The following is a 20547-nucleotide window of genomic DNA, read 5'->3' on the forward strand; positions in this document are numbered from 1 at the left end:
AGAACCAATCGCACGCCACAACTTTGTTATTCCATCTGTGTCTGTGCACCTGGAGGATCTACAACCTACAAAGCTTGTTTAAAAAAGAACCACAAGCGGTTAATAATGCTGCAGTGTGTGTGTGTGTTCTCTGACATTATCCCATTAAAACTGCTCTGCGCCGCCACTGTGGGTGTGTTGTGAATGTGCCGCTGAAGGCTAGGAAGAAACCAGTTTGCACCATGTGTGGGTCTGACAAAGAGCGAGCAAGAGAAGAAGTGCAATAAGAGCAGAGAGGAAAGTGGAAATAAAAGAAAGCCGGACAATAACACACACTGATACTAAATGAGAGAAGCAGCAGAAAGTATCTGTCAGGCAGCAGCAGCAGCAGCAGCAGAGAGTGAATGTGATAAATAAAACAATAAGATGTAGCTGGATAAACATCACTGCCGAGTTACTTTAGGAATATTTGAAAGTATTAAAGTAGAAATGTCAGAAAGAAGGTGAAGTAAAGAAACGATTCAGCTTCCAAACTTTACTATTTACTCTACAAACTGGTGAAGTAAGTCAATACGGGATAACTTCCTGTCAGCCTGTGATTATGGGGGAATAAACAACAACAGGACAATTGGGAATTACACAGAATTCCAATTTCCTATCCAGTTAAACATGAATACAATTATTTTTACAATCTTAAATGCAAAAGTGTGAAGACTTACAGATACATATGGGGATATTTGCAGACCACTGATTGTTGTCTTGACAGGAGATTGTCTTCTCTCCAATCAGCTCGAAGCCAAACTGGCACTCAAAGCGAAGGATTCCGCCGTTGGAGAAGCTGTCGCCCTCCCGTATTCCATACAGAGGCGTTCCCGGGTCGCCGCAGCTCTCTTTGTCTATTTCTGTGGAGATAAGGAGAACGTTACCATCTGTGCAGGACCCAATAAAGACCCAAAAGCGAGGGGAAACTATCTTTAGATCCCTACAGACGTTTACGGCGGCGTCACAAGCTGGTCTGCCGTTTGCTGTGAACGGACACGGAGGGCCAGGAACGTTGCCGCAGACTGGATCCGTTCCCAAACGGAGACGGTCGACTCTTTCTTTGCCACGTCGAGCGAATACACTCAAATGCTTCGACATCTTGGATTGCATCGCCTGGAGCGACTCTGTATGCATCTCATTACACCTTTATCACACACACACACACACACTGACCACAGAGCACAAATCCTCTTTTGAGTCTGTATCAAGGCGCCGCTGTAAATCGCCACAAGCCCAGATTCTTTTCCCCAATAGTATTTCTGTAAGTACACTCTCTATTTCTCCTGCCTTTCTCTGCTCTACACTCCTTTCATCCTATTTCCAGTGTTATTTACAGGACTGGTCTGAATCAGGCAGCCAAGGTGTGTGTGTGTGTGCGTGTGTGTGTGTGCGTGTGTGTGTGTGTGTGTGTGTTTTCTGCTGTTTGTATGTGTGGGTCAGTGTGCTTATGTGTGTGTGCGTGCGTGCTTGTGATGTATTGCATTAATTTCCATCATGACATCGTCTTTATGAGAACCACAGACTCGACCAATCAAAACTTGCCTAACACACACACACACACACACACACACACACACACACACACACACACCTAGCAGGAGAATGGTGAACAAATTGCTTTGGAGAGAAAACAGGCATACTGTCGGAACATTCATATAACTCTCACAACACACACACACACACACACACACACAGCTGGACAACATATACGCTGAAATACTGATTTAGGCGCATACCTCCAACACAGACACACAACACACCAACACATAATCTCTCTCTCTCACACACACTTGAATAATCCCATTGTGTTTGCACCAACAAGGCTGACAGATTTACAAGCGGGGGTTAGTCCCCTCAATGTGTGTGTGTGTGTGTATGTGTGTGTGTGTGTGTGTGTGTGTGTGTGTGTGTGTGGGGCTCTGGTAATTGTACACTGAGCCTCACTCCATTCAGTTCTCTAATATGCCATCACATTAACCCAATGTTGGCCAGGGGAATACACACACACACACACACACACACACACACACACACACACACACACACACACACACATTAAAAACATTGCACATGCAGCCAGGGTCTAAAGAGAGTAAGGGGATGGATTTTCGCGATAATGGGATTGGAGAAAAAAAGTGTGTATTGGCAGTTTCTTTTTTGTAACCGTTGTGAAATTGATTTTACAGCTGGGCTTGCTTATAGTGATGGAATGCTGAATGTAGAGCTGTGTGTACGGTCCACTGTTTATCAGGAGACTTAAACTGTGTGTGTGTGTGTGTGTGTGTGTGTGTGTGTGTGTGTCCCTCCACCAAAAGTCACCAAAAAGCAACAAGTGACAGATGGAGAGGGGTTCTGAACTGAGACCGTCACCGAAGGAGAAAGACTCCAAATTAACTTCTTCACGCTTTAGTTGTGGAAAGACGATTGTGACAGAAGTGACATTTTTCTGGTGAAGGTTTACTATCTCCGTTTGGATTTGTTTCCTCTTAGAAACGTCAAAGAAAGACATCGATTTAAAGAAGTACAAAAAGTAGCTGGACACAAAAGTTCTCTGTGAGTTGGACAGCATGACCGTGGACAGACAGGCTTGTGTTCGTGGGCTGGATTGAACCTTAGCAACCTTCCTGCTGTTGCGCGTCTGGACTCAAAGCCCACACTGTCTGTTGACCTTGCAACCGTCTCCTGTTCTCCCCTGCGTTTGCCTTCACAATGATTTCTGCCATTTCATTTTTCATTTTTGTGGTCGAGAACACGGAGGCGAGCGAAGAGGACAATCAGGTCCAGAGGCGTGCCTGCGACAACGTGAGCTCCCTGTGTTGGGTAAGGGTAAACAAGACGATAAAGGCTTCGCAAAACTACGCTTCACAGAGGTTACAGCTGCCATTTGCTAATATCTCCTCATCCTGACAGTAAAGATTCTTATGGAGCCTTAAACCATCTGGTGGTCTGTGATGACAAGCTTTTGGCCAATGACTCCACGACGAGGCTCAAAATAGCTTCTCATTTGCTTTATTTTGGAAACACACGGCAGTCAGGTTGGACGCCGTCTCTCACGTGTCGTCTCTCACGTGTCGTCACCCGTAGTTAGGGGACGTCGCTAATGGACGTTTAGATCCAAACAGGAATGGCATTTGTCCGCTTGATTTTCCCCAGACGATGTATATACTATTTGAAATGTATGGAATAAGTTATGAGGGAGAGAAACGATCCATTCTGCCGGCGCTAAAACTTAACTAAATGAGGTGTGAGAGGCCCAATATTACACGTGTCAATAATTCATGACGAGAAAATGAAATGCTGTTTGCAGCTGTGTGATTAAGTAAGCCCTGCCCTTCACAAGGATTTAAAGCACATATACGACACACACACACACACGTACACACACACACAGGCAAGCTTCGGCTCCCAATATTTAGGTTATTGACCGTAAAAATGGAAGCACATTTCTGCTTATGTGCTGAATGAATATTTTATGAACTCATATTTCAGCCGCTCTGAATGAGAAGCGGTTAGTGCTGTGTGATAGCTGAGTCCTGTTCAGTACCAGGACCTTAGTAGGGCACACAAACGCACACCTGCAGGCATCTTCACACACACACAGACACACACGGTACAGACACACAGGCGTGCAAATGTGTGTAAAAGAGTTCCAATAGAGGGAAACGGATTAGTCTGCCTGTCTCTTGCCACACACATGAACGTGGACACATACACACACACACACACACACACACATTAAACCACGGGTCAACTGTGCTGTAAAAATCCACCTTGACATCTTTCCCTCCTATAAAAAAGAACATATTAAAAACCATAAAATAGATGAAAAAGGAAGAATATCCTCTCAAAAGTACAACAGGAACAGAAACGAAGAGGAGAGAACTTGTTGACCTTTCACACCAGAGCTGATATTGTCATGTGTTCCATGCATGGAGGCCAGCTGAGCCTGAATATCAGGCAGACTTCAATGTTTACAATGTTATCAGTGATGTCGTGTTGCTCCTTAAATCTGCAGCTTTGCCATGATATGGTTGGGACCGACTGAGAGACTGCTGTGTGTGTGTGTGTTTGTGTGTGTGAGATTTGTATGCCTTGCAACAGGGAGGTTGGTGACCTTGGCTTTAATAATAGATGAATGGTGACATGAAGAGAGAGAGAGAAAGAGAGAGAGAGAGAGAGAGAGAGAGAGAGAGAGAGAGAGAGAGAGAATAACAACGAGAAAGGGAGAGAGATTGAAAGAGTGAGATTGAGAACAGTGGGAGGCAAAAATAATTTGTTTTTTAAGCTATAATAGTGAAGAACTGAGTGATTGCCAATGGAGAGAGAGGGCGGGAGATAGAGAGAGACAGAGGGCAAGAGAGAGAGATAGAGAGAGAGAGAGAGAGAGAGAGAGAGAGAGAGGTCAGTGACATGTTGGTTTGTTGGTATAGAGGTTTGTGTCGGCTCACCGACGGAAGACCTGTTGACACGCACACCCACACTCACCTATACACACACAACCCCCCACACACGCAAACTGTGTATTGCAGTCAGTGACTTAACAGCAAGGCCCAAGTCACTGATCAAGTTTATATTTCAAATCCAAGCTGCATTGGTTATGGCTTTAAGAATACACACATACACCAACGCACACACACACTCCATATCCCGTCTCACCACATTCACAAACACACATACAGTTCCTCTCTCAGGGTCCCACCTTTATTAAAAACTTAAAAGATTTATATCCAGGAAAAGCAGCTATTCCAAAAGTTTTCAGAAAGATCTAGCTCAGATTTATTGGATCATAGATTAATAACAAGATATTGAGTCATTTCTATAAAGCAATTTCAACATTTTGGCTTTTGATTATGTTCTTGTGGAATAATCGCTGCAATAATGACAATTACACTGTGGCCTCAACAGCTTAATCCATACGAATTAAAGAAGAGCCTTAAAAGCTGAATGCCCGTGTGATGAAGTGTGATTATAAGCATGGCTGCCTTTATACGCTGCTTCTGTCTGTTAAGCCTCCCATTGATCTTTGTGGGGAAATTGTTTTGGTGAGATGAAGAAAGGAAATGGAGACATGACTCTTAAGTCGCCGAGGCCCTGAGCTGATGCCTGAAGAGTGTGAGGTTGGTTTGACACCTCGGATACATTGAACCTTCAGTCTTTTATAGTAAAAGAAGTTGAAACGTGCGAGAATGGAGAAAGATCTGAGGAGAATAGATCACAACACACACACACCTATACACTTCATTAATTACCTTTATAATTGATCTTGAATCCGATAGATCCGACGCTTTCGTCCGACTGTAGGTGAAGCCACATCTGGTGGGTCATGCTGACGATCAGGTCAGGAACGAAGCTCCCTGATAGGCTGGAGCACAAATGACATTAGCATTTAATCACTGTCATTATCATTACCATCATAAAAAGACTCATTTCCATCTCTGTAATCATGGTCATAATCAATTTCTTAAGTGGCGTGTTTGAACAAATGAGTGAAGTACACTGAGCTGGAAAGGAGCACTTTGCAGAACGCCGCCTCAGGAAAAGCACAAAGCTCTGTTCTGTCTTTGAATCTTTTAAACTTTCACATAATTTCCCCTCTCAAACTGCTTTTTAGACATCACATTTGAACAACGGGCAGCTGCAAAGAAACTTCAAAAGGTTGATTTTCGAGAAGGATCTGTACCTGAGCGTTTTTTTGAAAATTTGAGAACAGTTTGTCTTTTATTGGAATCGAGGAAAAAGAAGAATTGTCATAACTTTCATGTTTTGGGGGGTTTATTATTCAAGGACCCGACTGCAGTCAGGCCAGTCAGGCAGACACGGTGACTGCAGGTTTGCCTGGCATGGCTGATGCCTGAATAACAAGCCAAAATATTAGCCAGTGTTGGCAATTAGACTCTTCTTGAAAGTTGTTTACTCACCTTGCTGTTGCCGAGCAGCCATTATCCTGTAACAAACACCACTTATCTATGCGTCGTGCTGCAACAACGGTTGAAACGCTCACACTGATACTCTGTGCAGTCGCTTAGGTAGAGGAGAAGACGGTACTTCATACTCACACTTGTAGTATCTTGGTAGGATCTCCCACCTCCCCTCCGTCTCCTATAGTCAGAGTATCATAGGCGATCTCAAGGTCGAACTCTTCAAAGTTGATCTGGATCACCTGCAGCACACACACACACACACACACACACACACACACACACACACACACACACACACACACACACACACACACACACACACACACACACACACACACACACACACACACACACACACACACACACACACACACCCCAATCATTTATGTTTGCGTTAGAAGGGGAAGAAAGAAAGCGGGACAGGATATTAATAATGGCAAATCATGGATAAGTGCCATCGCACATTTACATTCCATTAAGGCTTCAGATAGCAGTGTATTGCACCAAATGAGACAACCGCCCATAATAGCCAAGAAATGAACATTATTTATAATTTATTCTATAATCCAAAGAACCACTTAGGAACAGTGTATGCATGCGCCCCTGGGTGCCTAATATAAAGACCAGACGCCTGTAGTCAAACTCTGGAATAGAAGAGAATTGAAAAGAATCATTTCATGGCCTTCGTCGTTACGTATCAGCCTCAAACATACACATTTCATGAGACATAGCCATTGATTGGACTAGTGTAAGCTGTTGCCAGGTCAACCGCTTTAAAGTCGACTTCAATGACAATTTATAATAACAAAAGGAAAGGAGAGTTTCATAACCTTTCACAACATATATAATCATATTAATAAATTAGCTATAATAAAAATGAAATAAAATAAAATCATATTAATAAATTAGCTATAATAAAAATGAAATAAAATAAAATCATATTAATAGATTAGCTATAATAAAATAATATACATAAAATAAAATAAAATAAAAAAATAAAAAATAAAACAAAATAAAAAATAAGACATGAAATTAAGACATAAAAAATAAAATAAATATGTCTAAATAAAGATCACAGACTCTACTGGAGGTTTTATGTTAATAATGTCAACTTTGACCACATCAAAGCGACATTCTTCACTCATGAATTTTCACTTGACCCAGGTTGAGCCTTTGCTGTAAAACCCATTAGGAGTCATTAAAGCATCATCAGACAACGTGATGAGATTTCAAACAACACAGCGAAGAAAAGAGGGAACGAGATGAAGCTGAGAGAATGAAATCACACAACCCCAAATGTGGAGACTTCCAAAAGTGGAAACGATTCAAAGCAACACTTTCTGCTTCCTCCCAGACCAGAGAGACGCACACATTTGGCAGAGGAGAGAAGAGCAGAGAGGAGGAGGGAAAGAGAGGAGGAAGATAGAAAGAAAGAGGGAGGAGAGGAGGAGGAGGGAACAGAGAGGAAGGCGCCTGTGGTAATGAGCTCATCTTTGAGGGGAGAAGTAAACCTGACTGTTGGTATGCGGGCGACGCAGTGACCATCACCCGATGTGACCGGAGAGGATGATGATGATGCAGAGAAGAAGAAGAAGAAGAAGAAGAAGAAGAAAATGTCATCCACCCAGTTCCCATTTTGCTGACTCAGCCTTATTGGCAGAAGATTGGATAAAAGCATTACCTACAAACCTGCTAAATGCTCTTTGGCAAGCACACACACACATACCCACACACTCTCACACACACACACTGGCCTATTAGCACTCAAGCTCACACACACACAAGACACTGACACATTAGCACTCAAGCAAGCAAGCAAGCGCGCGCGCGCACACACACACACACACACAGACATATTAGCATCAAGCACACACACACACACACACAGTATCACATTTGATGCTTCTTTCTCACTGATAGTTTCTTTGCTGTAACTTTCCAATTACTTTCATTTTTCCTCCATTTCCTTTTGTGTTTCTCCTCGCAGCCGCACAGACCACGCTGTGCACAAAACACACGCACACACACACTTTCCATCATCAATTTCCTCGTCTATTGTCCTTCTCCGCCCTCATGCCACATCAGCAGTGTTCACACAGCATTAAACACAGCTTGGATTTGACGACATTACGCTGTGTTTGTCCGTGAAAGGAAAGTGTGTGACGCTGTACCGCACACAACTCAAAGTGTAACCGCTTTACTGACAGAGTGTTGGCTAATGTTTGTGTGTGTATTGCAGTGAGTGTGTGTGTGTGCGTGTGTGTGTGATAGATGGCACTGAATACTCCACATTTCCTCTCTTTTCTAATTGGTTCATATTCATTCAAACATCCATCTCTCTCTCTCTCTCTCTCCCTCTCCCTCCCTCTCTCTCTCTTTGTCACCCTCTCTGTCTCTCTCTTTCTAATTGGCTGGTTCATTCTTTCTTTCCATCCATCTATGGCTTCTGGCCAATGAGGCGACAGAATTGGATTTCTGCTTGATAAAGCACTTCCTTTGGTTGTCGTGGAGACAATGACTATGGGGGAGGCTCCTCCCTTCCAATACCATAATAAGATCTAGGAGTACTTTGAAGATCCTGTTAGAATGTGAAACACCTGGCGAGCGACACGGGCAGTGATGTAAAGCGGGCAGAGGCCTGGCTGCAGAAGAATAGATTGTGTGTGACAGTATTACAGTAAAGCCTCTGCCTCCTGCTCCCCTTCCTCCTGCTCCCTTCCTCCTGCTTCCTCCTCCACAGTATAAATTGTGCACCGTGAGAGGAGCCAAGCTTTAGCTGATGAAGACTGATGGTTGAAGCTCGGCGGAACTTAATGTTTTCCCCCTTTCCCTGTGTGTCACTGAGCTGAATCCAGCAGGTTCCTTCCTCCCTCTAACATAGTGACTCTGACAAAAACATGTGGGAAAGCCGAAGCGTGGCTATTACAGTTGCTATGCAACTGCTAAAATGGATTTGAATCACGGGGCTCTTTTGCCCAAAGTTTAACGCTTTTAAACTGAGCCCTGCTAAAGTGCTGTCTTGTTTGTTCCGTCACACACCTGTGAGAAATGTCACCTTAATGAGCAGCAGGGACCAGAAGGAGTCGGCACAGTGAATGTTCAGTTTTCTGTCTCCTGATTTGTCGTTTCTGGTCTTTTCAGAGCTCGGGAACCATTGATGTACGAGCAACAAGGAGAAACTGCATTTGAATTTCTATCTGATGTCTTGCAGTCCCTCCTGAGTGATAACGCTGATCTGACCTCACTCCCCCATAGTGCCAAGGTGCCACCACCCCTCCCCTGTACTCCAGCCTGATTGTGTTGTGCAGAGGCGCTGCAGTGTGGTGCTGAGGAGGTGATGCTCATATTTAATGCCGTTCATTCATCTTACTTTACTCTGTCTCTTACGGTGGAGCATTTGCATGAATTAGCTGTTTTTCCCAGCTGCAGCAGCATACTGAAAACAGCTGGACGCACACACCAAACATGCAGCTGCCAAAAAAATCTCATTTCAACTGGCATAATCTTGTTTATAATAGACGGATGATGTGAAGGAAGAGAGCGTCCAGAGAGAGGGGATTTTTGGCGAGAGGAGAGGAGGGAAGAGGAGGGAAGAGGAGGGAAGAGAAGAAAAGAGAAGAGAAGAGAAGAGAAGAGAAGAGAAGAGAAGAGAAGAGAAGAGAAGAGAAGAGAAGAGAAGAGAAGAGAAGAGAAGAGAAGAGAAGAGAAGAGAAGAGAAGCCCGGTAATGGCGATCGTGTCCTGCCATCGCCAAGGTTAAATGCGAACAGGAGAGAATGAATTGGCTCTAAAGGCTCATTCTGCCAAAACTAAATGAAGCAATAACATCAGAGAGCTATAGAACCCCATTAACACTTAACCTGAGGGGGGAGGAGGGAGAGGGGGGTGGTGGGCGATCCGGAGCAAGAGGAGGGAGAAAGGGATGGTGGCGGTTTGGGTTTGAGAGGGAGAGAGGGAGAAAGAAGAGAGGAGAGGAGAGGAGAGGAGAGGAGATGAGAGCGCTGCGGTGTGGAAACCCTCTGATACGTTACCTTGAGACAACCAATTGGTGACAATGAGAGCATGTGTGTGGGAATAGGTGCCACGGAAGGAAGCAACAGAGGAAAGGTGGAAAAACAGATTTTCCCCGCCTCAAGTGTCGTCCTCCGCATTCCTCCTCACTTTCTCCACAGTAATTTGATGGTTTCAGGCTGAGCTCGTTAATGAAGAATCCGGGTAATTCCGAGGACACGGAGCCGCTGGGAGGAACGGCAAAGTGTGTGATAGGGAGTGTAATAGAGACCGGGAGGTAGAGAGAGAGAGAGAGGGGAAGAATGAGCGAAAGCGAGCGACGGGATGGAATCCGGAGAGACGCGTAGAAGCAATAAAAAGGAGATTTTCTGGTTGTGGATCGGCGAGGTCACCTGGGAGCCGTCGCCTTTGCTCATTATGAACCTCTAAACCGACTCGGAATAACAAACCAACAAAGAATGGAATCTCCGCCACACATTCTCTCGCTAAAGCTCAAACAGCGAGGCGACTAAGTGCACATAAAGGTCGCGTCTATTGAAGTTTTCGCCGACAAAGTTTTGTGATCTACGACGCAGCCGGAGACGTTTCAGTTATTTATTATCCCCCATCGGATTAAAAGCCCCTATAATCTTCGATTCCCCTCTTTAATTACATAAATGTGTCCTGAAATGTATATTGGCTTTTGTTCAAGCGCTGCTCTTCCAAAAATAACTGCCAGCTGAAAAGGTCTGAACTCTATAGCGTTCCAGCTTTAAATCACAACACACACACACATCACGGTGCAATACTTCCAAACTTTCAAAACTCATTACATTTTCAGACGTAGTAAGACTGCAGAAGGATTGATTGAAGCTACTGGCAGGACTGATTTACAGAATTTTCCCATTTAAACCTCACCGAAAAAAGGGAAAATCAGCAATGACACTTATCTGATGGCCGCGACACAAATCCCACTCTGGAGGATGCTAATCCAGCGGGGAAACGGGGATTTACATATTGAGATTTGCATTTATTGCCGTGATGTCGCCAATACGCTTCAAGTACTTTGCATCACCTAAATGAATACAATCAATTGCCAAGTTGGATGAGAAGTGGATGAAGATTGGAGATGATGTCAGGTGAAACCAAAGCGTTTGTCATTCCCCTGTCACGCTCATCCCGTTCCATCGCTTCATCTCTTCATCGGCCTCTTTAAATAGGCTTACGACGAACACATCTCTGTTCCTCTTGCTCGAGACATTTTCCAGCGTCTAAGTGACGAACGTGAGAACACAGCCACGCTTCCAACGTGGACGCCATCCAAAGGCAACAAAACATCCGGCGAATTTAAGTCTTAGCGGCGATAAAAATGAGTTTGAAATGACGGACGGCTCTTCGGGCAGATCAGAGGCTTCAGGTCGATTCTCTGTTCTGGATACGGTTTGTTTTCCACACCGTTTGTTTTGGTCTCAATCCCTGAGTGAGTTGTTAGATTTGTTGGCCGTTACCAATTTCAAGCCAACCACAACACATAAACAAGAGCCATCGTTAGAACCCTCCACGTGTCTGAGGGAAGGGAAGCGAGAGAATCAAAACAGGAAGAAGAAGACAAAGGAGACATTTGTCTGGGTAACTACAGGATGTGACAGGGAATGTGTTTTCTGGCTGGGCTCTTAATTTTTCTTAATGTGCTTGAGTCTTAGTAAACTCCTTACAAGAAAGGCCAACTTGACCTGTTATGTCTCACACACACACATACACACACACACACACCTACCTAGGGAGTAGAGGGGGCATTAGTAATGTAGCCTTCACCAGTCAGGTACATATTGTAGCCTTCAACAATAATGTATTGCTCTAGGCCATAAAACAGAGGCCTTGGGCACTGACTGAATGCTGTGTGTGTGAGAGTGTGTGAGTGAGAGGGAGAGAGAAAGAAACAGAGAGAGGGAGTGTGTGTGTGTGAGAGAGAGGGGTATATGTTTGCATGTTTGTGCATCAGTGTGAGTCAAACATGGCTTTTAAAAATGTATCTGTGTACGTGTGTGAGTGTGTGTGTGTGTGTGTGTATGTGTGTGTGAATCCTTCCTATACCGCTGACGCAGGTGTTGCTATTGACGACACAGCGGTCACCACAGTGACCCTGGGTGGAACGAGGATGTGTCTCCAGAATACCAACCAGATTTCTCCTGGGAAATGAAGGGACCAATCACACCTTTCCCCCTCGAGCCCCCCCTCCCCACCCCCCCTTCAAAGGATCTAACCAATCACAGGCAAGGAGGCGCCGATTTGAGCCGGCTCCCATTTAATTTGTGTGAATGTGAATTATTGTCTGTGCATTTCAATAATGGGGAAATTGCTTTTCAACTAAGTTTGTGAATGGCTGCAATAACACTTACATTGAGATTAGACAGGCAAAACACAAAGAGAGAGAGAAAGAAGGAGAGAGAGAAGGAGAGAGAGATTTACCTTATTGGGGTTTGAAGCAGTTATTATCCATACACACTGTGCGTTGCTCTCGTACTGGATGGGGAAGTTGGGAGACGTAAAGGTTCCCGACGGCCCCTGAAGATTACTGCCACACGTCTTCACTGTGAACGCAAACAAAGTGAATAATTGGGATATTAGTAGATGTGAAAGTAGCAGCAGAAAACAGCGATACGTTCTAGAACCACTGGAGCACACAAATTGCTTTAAGAACTAATTCATTAATTTGGGTGAAGCTCATCCAAAGTGACTCGTGACTTAATCCAGCATTTGAAGAGGGAGGGGGGGGGGAGAACAGAGACGGCACCCTGCTGACAGCTACAGAACAATGTAAGAGAGGAGAGAAGAAGAGGAGAAGAGAAGAGAAGAGAAGAGAAGAGAAGAGAAGAGAAGAGAAGAGAAGAGAAGAGAAGAGAAGAGAAGGAATCAAGTGTAGACCAGAGCAGAAAGAGGAATAGAAGGTCAGATAGATGTTATTGATACTGTCAGCAACATCTCCCTGGATAGCCGTACTTAATTGGAAGCTATTGGCTGTGAAATACCACAGGATTAGCTGGAGTCGCAGTATTGACGGATAGAGACACTCACCAGCAATTTACTCCCCAAATCTATTGGAAGTCAACAGCTTCCAACCACTAGCATGGCGAATAATTACATTCCATCTTCAGAGAGGAGTCAGACATCCAGCGTGCGACAAAGACGACACACGACACACCATTACACATCCCATCATGAGGTAACAGACCGGGGAGGCCTTTGAGTGAGCGACTCAAATGGTTTGTTTAGATATTTGTTTGTGTGTGTGAGGAGAGAGGAGACACTGCTGTCGTTTCCCTTATCTCCACCTGCTCATGTAAATCCACGCCAGCCCATTGTGTCAACATATTGAGAGAATCATAGAAACGCAAACACACACGCGCAAGACCGGCTCATTGGGGTGTTAAGAGTGACACATGTGAGCCGTTTGATAAAGCAGCTAAGCTTTTATGAGGCTGTGTGTTGTGACTGGATGTGATAGAGAAGCTGCTCGTCTGTCCTTGGGTCGTCCTGTTAGAGACGGGAGGTAATTTTCTGGTTGGTTTGAAGCAGTGTTTGTTCCTTAATTAGTTTGTTCAGCGGTAGGCCGCAGGAATACTTACCGTACACACTCACACACACACACACACACACACTTCCACAGAGACACAGAAGCCAGATTCAGACACATAATGGAAGCTTGTGCGGTGACACGCGCAGTGACACGTAGACTTAGCTACAGGAACACACACGCACAAACGGGCTGGGACAGCGGCGGGGACGCTGCCCGTGCAGGACGTCCGTCTCGCACCCCAGCACAGATCTGAGTCCTACTGTGACTGCTAGTTTAAGTTGCAGTGGCTCAGAATGAGGGCAAAGGGCCAGTAAAAGAGTCGTACCACAGGGTGCCCGTGTCTGTGTGTGTGTGTGTAATGAGGTGTATCCATGAAGTGGTGTAAGACAATGTCAGAGCTAGAACAAGACCCCTTGGAGACACCCTATATCTGCTCCCTCTCTCTCTCTCTCTCCTCTATCTCTTCCCGGCTTAGCTTCGGCTGACCTTTTCTGGCGTTCGGTTCACTTGATGTGATCTAGGTAGAGATATGTAGTGACGAGGCATGCGTCTCCTCGTGCATCGCCCTGTGTGTGCGTCTCCTTGTGTATCTCCCCATGAGTGTGTGCGTCTCCTGGAGTCTCGTGTTGTTTGGTGATTTATCTGCGTGACTCTGCGGGTGCGCGTCGCCGTGGCAGCGTGCGCGTGTCTGACAGCTCAATCAGCGCGGCCTGAACGGATGGCGAGCCCGTCGTCGTGACAGCAGCAGAATGGGCGCCGTGTTGCTATAGCGCTAGGGCAGAGAGAGTTATCACCGGAATTACCCGAGGAGCTAACATCCTATAATTTATATTAAACTCCATCCCTCTCTCGGGCTGCGTCTGTCCATCTGTCTCTCTCTCCGCATCTTTCACTCGCCCCGTCTTCTCATCGGCTATTGTCCGTATGTCAAGATTTACATTTCAATCTGTCCATCCCCATCCCTCTGTTTATTTGTCGTTGTCCCTTGCACCTTGCGCCCTCTCCGTCTCTCTGCCTGTGTGTCTCACTCTCTCTCACACTCCATCTCTGCCCCTGTCAGTCTCCCCAAGCGTACGTCTCTCTCACTGTCCCCCACGTCTCTCTGTCTCTCTCTTTCATCATTATTTATACTGGCACACAGTGAAGAGGGCTCCGAGCCAAAAGGGCCACAGTATCATTGAAGTGATAATGAATTCTAGATGAAATTAAAATTTTTGATGAGGTCTATCTGCCACTAAAAGCATATTGTTGGAATCATGACCGCGATTAAACGAATGCTTTAGGCGTGTGTGTGTGAGGGTGTATCTGTGTGTGAGCATCAACGTATCTATCTGAGTTTATACATGCAGATGAGATGGAGTCTAACTCTTACACACACACACACACACACCTACACACATAAGCTTTCGGGACGCGGTCCAAAAATAAAATATGTTTCAGCGATGGATCACATGCCAAAACCTTCAGCGCCGATGTCCTTGCTCACATTGCTCCAAAGTTTTGCATTATGGCATCAGAGCATATCTGCCATGGCCCGTAAAGTGCTGAGAAGGTTGCTGTGAGGACAGTTTGTGGAGTTTGACACTGTTGGAGTGGGTTCTTGAGTGTGGGATTGCAGTTAGTCTGCAGTGCCTCCAGCCTTCTGCCTGAGCTGTCCCTTTGCCCCTCAGGTCCATAATTACGTACTCTCTCAGCAGGATGGCCTTTGCAGTTAGGGCGTCCCTCAGCGGAGGGTTACGGTTCAATCACCCACACAACAATATTTCCTGGAGCATACAGAAGACATTTAACCCCTCGCAGGGATCGGAGCCGCCGGGTGAACCTGCACCCTAACACAGAGAGCACAGAAAGCGCAGAGAGGGGGAGGCAAATCAAATCAGAAATAAAAAAAGGAATAATACAGAGTGATTTTTCACAACTCAAGGCATCAGCGTGGTTCAAATGATGCAAGACGGAGGAAATGATGAAGGAACAGGTCGTCCTAGCACAGAGAGCACGACACACTGCTGTCACCCCAGAATGTTTAAACATCCGATACTCCCTCCCAGCTGTTACTGGTCCGGATATTACACAGGTAGATGCATTGTGGGTAAGGGGCAGAGCAGGCAGCACTTTGACCGCAGGAACGAACGCCTCAGCACGAGGAAACCGAAGGAAAGCGGAGAAATCTTGTCTTCGGCTTTACCAGGCTTCTTTTTACTTTTATTACATTCTCAAAAAGGAAATTCCTTATTAATGAAACTTGGATGTGGATGATTTTCCACCCAACGGGAAAATAAACAGAAGTTAATAAAGAAAATCAGATTTTGATGGAATGGGTCAGAGAGCAGAGACTCTCATAAGGATCAGGATCTACAGAGGATTTATAAATCTGTAAAACGCATTTTAATTAAAGACGCAACCCCAAATGTAGGGTTTTTGTCATTGAAACAACTCTTTTCTAAAGTAAACGTGGTCCCGTTAAGTCATAGATCATAGTTAAGAGTCACAGCTGGGCAGATTAGAGATCACAGGCCGAGCTGGCTGTTTTAACAGGCTGCCTACAGGAGAGCACATAGATTGACCAATGGACATGGAGAGTGATTGATGACATCATTAGGCTGGCAGACAGAGTTCCAGTGGGCCCTTCCATGACGGGTACACACACACACACACACACACACACACACACACACACACACACACACACACACACACACACGCACAGACAGTCAATCAGTGCTCTTGACCGTTCCTTCATCCACTTCCGGTGATAGTTTGTGACCGTTTGCTCCTCAGGTTTGTTTGGTTGTTTGTTTGTTTCCTTAGAGACGCCCTTAATCCCTCTTGTCCGTCTCTCTCTGTGTTTTCTCTGGTTCGCGGTGACAAACATCACCTTGCTTTGAGTCTGCACATCCATACAGATCAACTGAAGTGCTCACAGTTTGCGCACACACACATACGTATGCGCTCACACACAAAGTCAGATAGAAAGTGAGTTGGCTCAGTGGCCTTGCCATCTGTCCATTAATCAAGGTGCCACATGGTCTCTCTCTCTCTCTCTCTCCCTCTCTCTCTCTAATAAAGCCTTGATAGGAGTGGACAGAGGGACATTGGGGTTTGATGATTGTTTTTGTACTTTACTTTTATTTGATTTTGCAATTGTTTTGTTGTATCTATGAAATGATTATCTCCGTCCCAACCCCTAGTGCTTCCTCATCATCAGCGTCTCTGTCCCTCTCTATTGGCCTGTTTATGTGATATAGAGAGCAGATTTTACAGAATGCTTGGGTTTATATTCTCTCTAATGTTACAGAGTGTAAATTCAGCAGCGTAAGTGCTTTGACAGAAGTGGCTCCTTAATAACTCAGTTGGCCTGATGCTTCTCGACAGACTGCTTCCTCTCAAAGTTATTCATGAAATCCACTTTAGCAATTGGCCAGTCTTAATGTAAAGGTCAAATCTGATAAGTGCTCAACCACGCAGTGCCTCTTTACTCATCCTCCTTTTCATTGAACAGGATGAAACAAAGGAAGGTAAACACGCTCTACGGTTCATTAGAGACACTGACATGTTTTCACTGGAGATCAAGCGTCCACATAATAACATAATTGGAAAACTCAAAACTTAATTCATTTCCAAACATTTCATTCATTTTCATACAGGAGTGAAAGCCGGCGGAGGTTCAAAGTGAGCCTGAGGCGACGAGGCAGCTGAGGCTTTTCCAATTAGTATCAAGTAGGTGATTCTGCGAGGATGTGTGAGGTAGTTCCCTTCAAATGTACACACTATCCAGCAGATGTACTTCAAGGCGATTCCGAGGTGTTTGGCTGCTCGTACGCCGCTTCCATCGCTTCTGAGTCAATGGGATTTATATTAAATGTACAATTTCAAACAGGTTTCATCTTTTAACATAATAGTGAGAGATGGTGTTCACACAGCCAGGTGTCTTCACAGGTATGTACCGTGATCGTTCACAGGCCTCTGTGGTTTTTAATATAATGTGATCAGTAAATCTCAACAGGCGTCGGTAGGATTTTGGCTTTTGGGGAAGCATACATCATATTTGTCTTTGTGTTATGGGACTGTGGTGGAGGAACACGGCTCCCATGGTGAGCTTGTGCTTAAAGTAATAAAGATCAACTCGCACTGAATCACTTGTTACTTAGCAACAAGAGTGCACTTGGAAGTTGTCCAAATTATGAAGTTGTACGAGTAATGACATGGGTTTGTCAAAAAAAAGTTGGAAAGAACGGCACTGCAGTGTTTTAGGGGCACCAGAGTTAATCAATGCAAGTGTGAAGGGCTGGTTGAATACTTTCTGATGTATCGGTACATATTTTCACCTAGACAACAACGTAAATGTCTTTTAATGTCATTGGAAGTCTTCCCCTGGGGCCTTTCCAACAAATACATGGGGAGATATTGGATGACTCGAGAAATCTGAAAGTGGAGACGACACACGGTTTCTCACCAGGGAGACGATGTCCAATGTCTAGAATTGAAATTTAGGAACCTTGGCGTGCGAGTGGAAATGCTAAAGCCCCTGTGAGTTTGCCAATATGGACCAAAACAAGACTGAGCTGTTTGTTTGCGTGGGCACGATCTCTGCAGAGGAGATGAAGAAGAAGGCAGAACAGCAGGATGGAGTTGATTTCCACCTCCTCCTCCTCTCTCACTCCCACTGGCTGCTTATCGATTTCATACCGGAGGAGCATGTGAAAGGTTCTGCAGATAAATACCAAAAATGCTTGAAAGTGTCGACACGTGTGGGACGGATCCAAGCCCGGGTCAGGACGCGTCTCTGAACCGCTCCTACTCAACGCGTGTGTGTTTCCCAGATCGTACACACTTTGCCTGGCGCTGGAAAATCGGAGCTAATTCCGTGATGTCATCAGCGTGTAGGTTTAATTACTCATCATAAGCATGGTGGTAATGTCTTAGATAACAAGGGTGAGTGGCTGGGAGCCCCCCGAAGCCTCGGTGAGACTGAGATATCCAATCTGCATTATCGTCATATCACCGATCTGCACTGTCACGGCAACAACAGGCTTAATAAGCTGCTGGAAGGAGGAGAAAAACATCTGCCCTGCTCAGGTGTCCTTGAGCAAGACATTGAATCCCTGCAGACTGTCTGAGTGCTGCTCCATGGCAGACCCTGACCTCCCTGCCATGAGGAAACATGTCCCCTCGTCATCATCATCATAACACTCCGGCTGAAAGAGATTCTTCACTGGGGTTCCTCTGAAGCACAAACTGGCAATGGCACCGACAGAAATGCTAAATCTGTTTCTGAGCATATTTCCCCTTCCTCACTTAGTCCATTGAGTTTGACTTTTAGAGAGGCTGTGGTTTAAGACGAAGGAGCAGATGTGACATTTTGTCTCCGTTGGCTTTCTGGCCTCCCTCTTCTTTCTTTGCCCTCCCCTCCCTCTCTGTCCGTACTTCTCCCGCCCTCTCGGCTCTATACCTCAGTGATTATTACTTGGTTGTTACAGTACTTCTCCTTCCCTTTCTCCCACACACACACACACACACACACACACACACACGCACACACACGGAGCACAGCGAATATTGGTTTTTATGTTAAAGTATGTGTCTCCAGCCACAGTCTGAAGCCTAGTGAAGGGAGACATGACAAACGACTTTGGCATTTAACATGACAGACGCCCTCTCTCTCTCTCTCTCTCTGTCTCACACCCTCTGTGCCCGCACGTGCGTGTGTGTGTGTGTGTGTGTATACGTCTGGGTTGCAAGTCTGAAACCGAAACAGGGGGGCAGAAATGGAACCATTTGGGGCGAGTCGTTTGCAAACTGAATTAATAACTCAGTGACACTGATGAAACACACACTCCCGTCTCTGTGTAAACAAATAAACAGGAAATAAATAAATGTGCTGCCCCCTTTTGTTGCAGATTAGGAATCCCATCTTGTGCCATTTTGGAAACTGTAGTGTAATGTTGTCTACTGATTTGTGTGTTACACTGAAATGGAGCGTTGACAGCGTGTGTACTTGTTTACACTTTGCCTGCATTTGTGATAGTTAGTGTCATTTAAGGTCCCGAACAATCACTATCTAAACTCCCCTGATGAAAGCGTGCGACACGAGCTACACTGCAAATATTAGATTAGAGAGTGAGAGTGTTTTGTTTCCTGGAATTTATGGCCAGAGGCTTGAAACTGGGACTGGGAATATTTCCATGTAAACTCAGCCCCGATCAGCTCAAACTCAAGCTGAGGAGAAGCCAAGACGGCACACTGGCAACTTCCTCTTCCTCCATCTGTATGCCTGTGTGTGCGTGTGTGTGTCCCTGACAGCCTGGGCCAGTGTCTGTGTGTGTAATGTGTGTGCTTGTGCAGATGAATGAGGACAGGCTCTTACCTTTACAGACCGGCCTGTGGTCGCTCCACGCCGCAAACACCTCAGCCACCCTCTGGCAGCTGATGGTCTTACTCCCCTGAAGGACGTAATCCTCACTGCAACTAAACTGAACCACACTCCCAATGCTACACACACACACACACACACACACACACACACACAAACATCACACAGAACAGAGGAGAGACCGGCGGAGTCAGATAAATATGTATGAGATCGGTTTGAAAAAATGTGCAATGCATACATGCAGTGTGTCTCTACACATGCCTGAATACAAATGTTCTAACTGTGTTTTGGTGTGTGTGTGTCATACCTGAAGTCACTTCCGTGGCGTTTTCCATTCTCTGGTTCTCCCGGGTCAGGGCAGGAGTTAGACGCCTGTCTCACACCACCTTCATTTACTACACAGAGAGACAGGACAGGTGGACAGGTACAGCCAGACGGGTCAGGGAGGCTTCACACAATCCATCAGGCAGCAGACCAGTTAAGCAAACTCTCCATTTCAGCCACAGCAGAGCACAGAGAATAACATCGGGGGAGCATCTCGTTCCAGGTTGAAAGCATTTGGGCTGCTTTAACTACCAGAACCTGAGAGTGCAGCCAGCGTCTGTGGCTCGTTTGGTGAAAATGCAGCACAAATCTTATTTCCCTGCAAATAATCGCCACTTACTGCCC

At 45.4% G+C, this 20547-nt stretch overlaps 1 protein-coding gene across 1 annotated transcript in view; it reads right to left on the minus strand.

The window, feature by feature from the left end:
- The window catches only part of LOC142989894 (CUB and sushi domain-containing protein 3-like), a 246315-nt gene that overhangs the window by 62293 nt on the left and 163475 nt on the right, over positions 1–20547 (minus strand). Inside the window, exons 8-13 of the mRNA XM_076139634.1 lie at positions 20186–20273; positions 19873–19997; positions 12401–12522; positions 6078–6181; positions 5271–5383; positions 699–881 (exon numbers count right to left, since the gene is read on the minus strand). Of these exons, the coding sequence (XP_075995749.1) occupies positions 699–881; positions 5271–5383; positions 6078–6181; positions 12401–12522; positions 19873–19997; positions 20186–20273 (735 nt within the window). The remainder of the gene's footprint in view (positions 1–698; positions 882–5270; positions 5384–6077; positions 6182–12400; positions 12523–19872; positions 19998–20185; positions 20274–20547) is intronic.

Source organism: Genypterus blacodes, unplaced genomic scaffold, assembly GCF_046128005.1.
Source record: "Genypterus blacodes isolate CSIRO-AG114 ecotype Tasmania unplaced genomic scaffold, CSIRO-AGI_Gbla_v1 ptg000438l_1, whole genome shotgun sequence".
Classification (NCBI taxonomy): domain Eukaryota; kingdom Metazoa; phylum Chordata; class Actinopteri; order Ophidiiformes; family Ophidiidae; genus Genypterus; species Genypterus blacodes.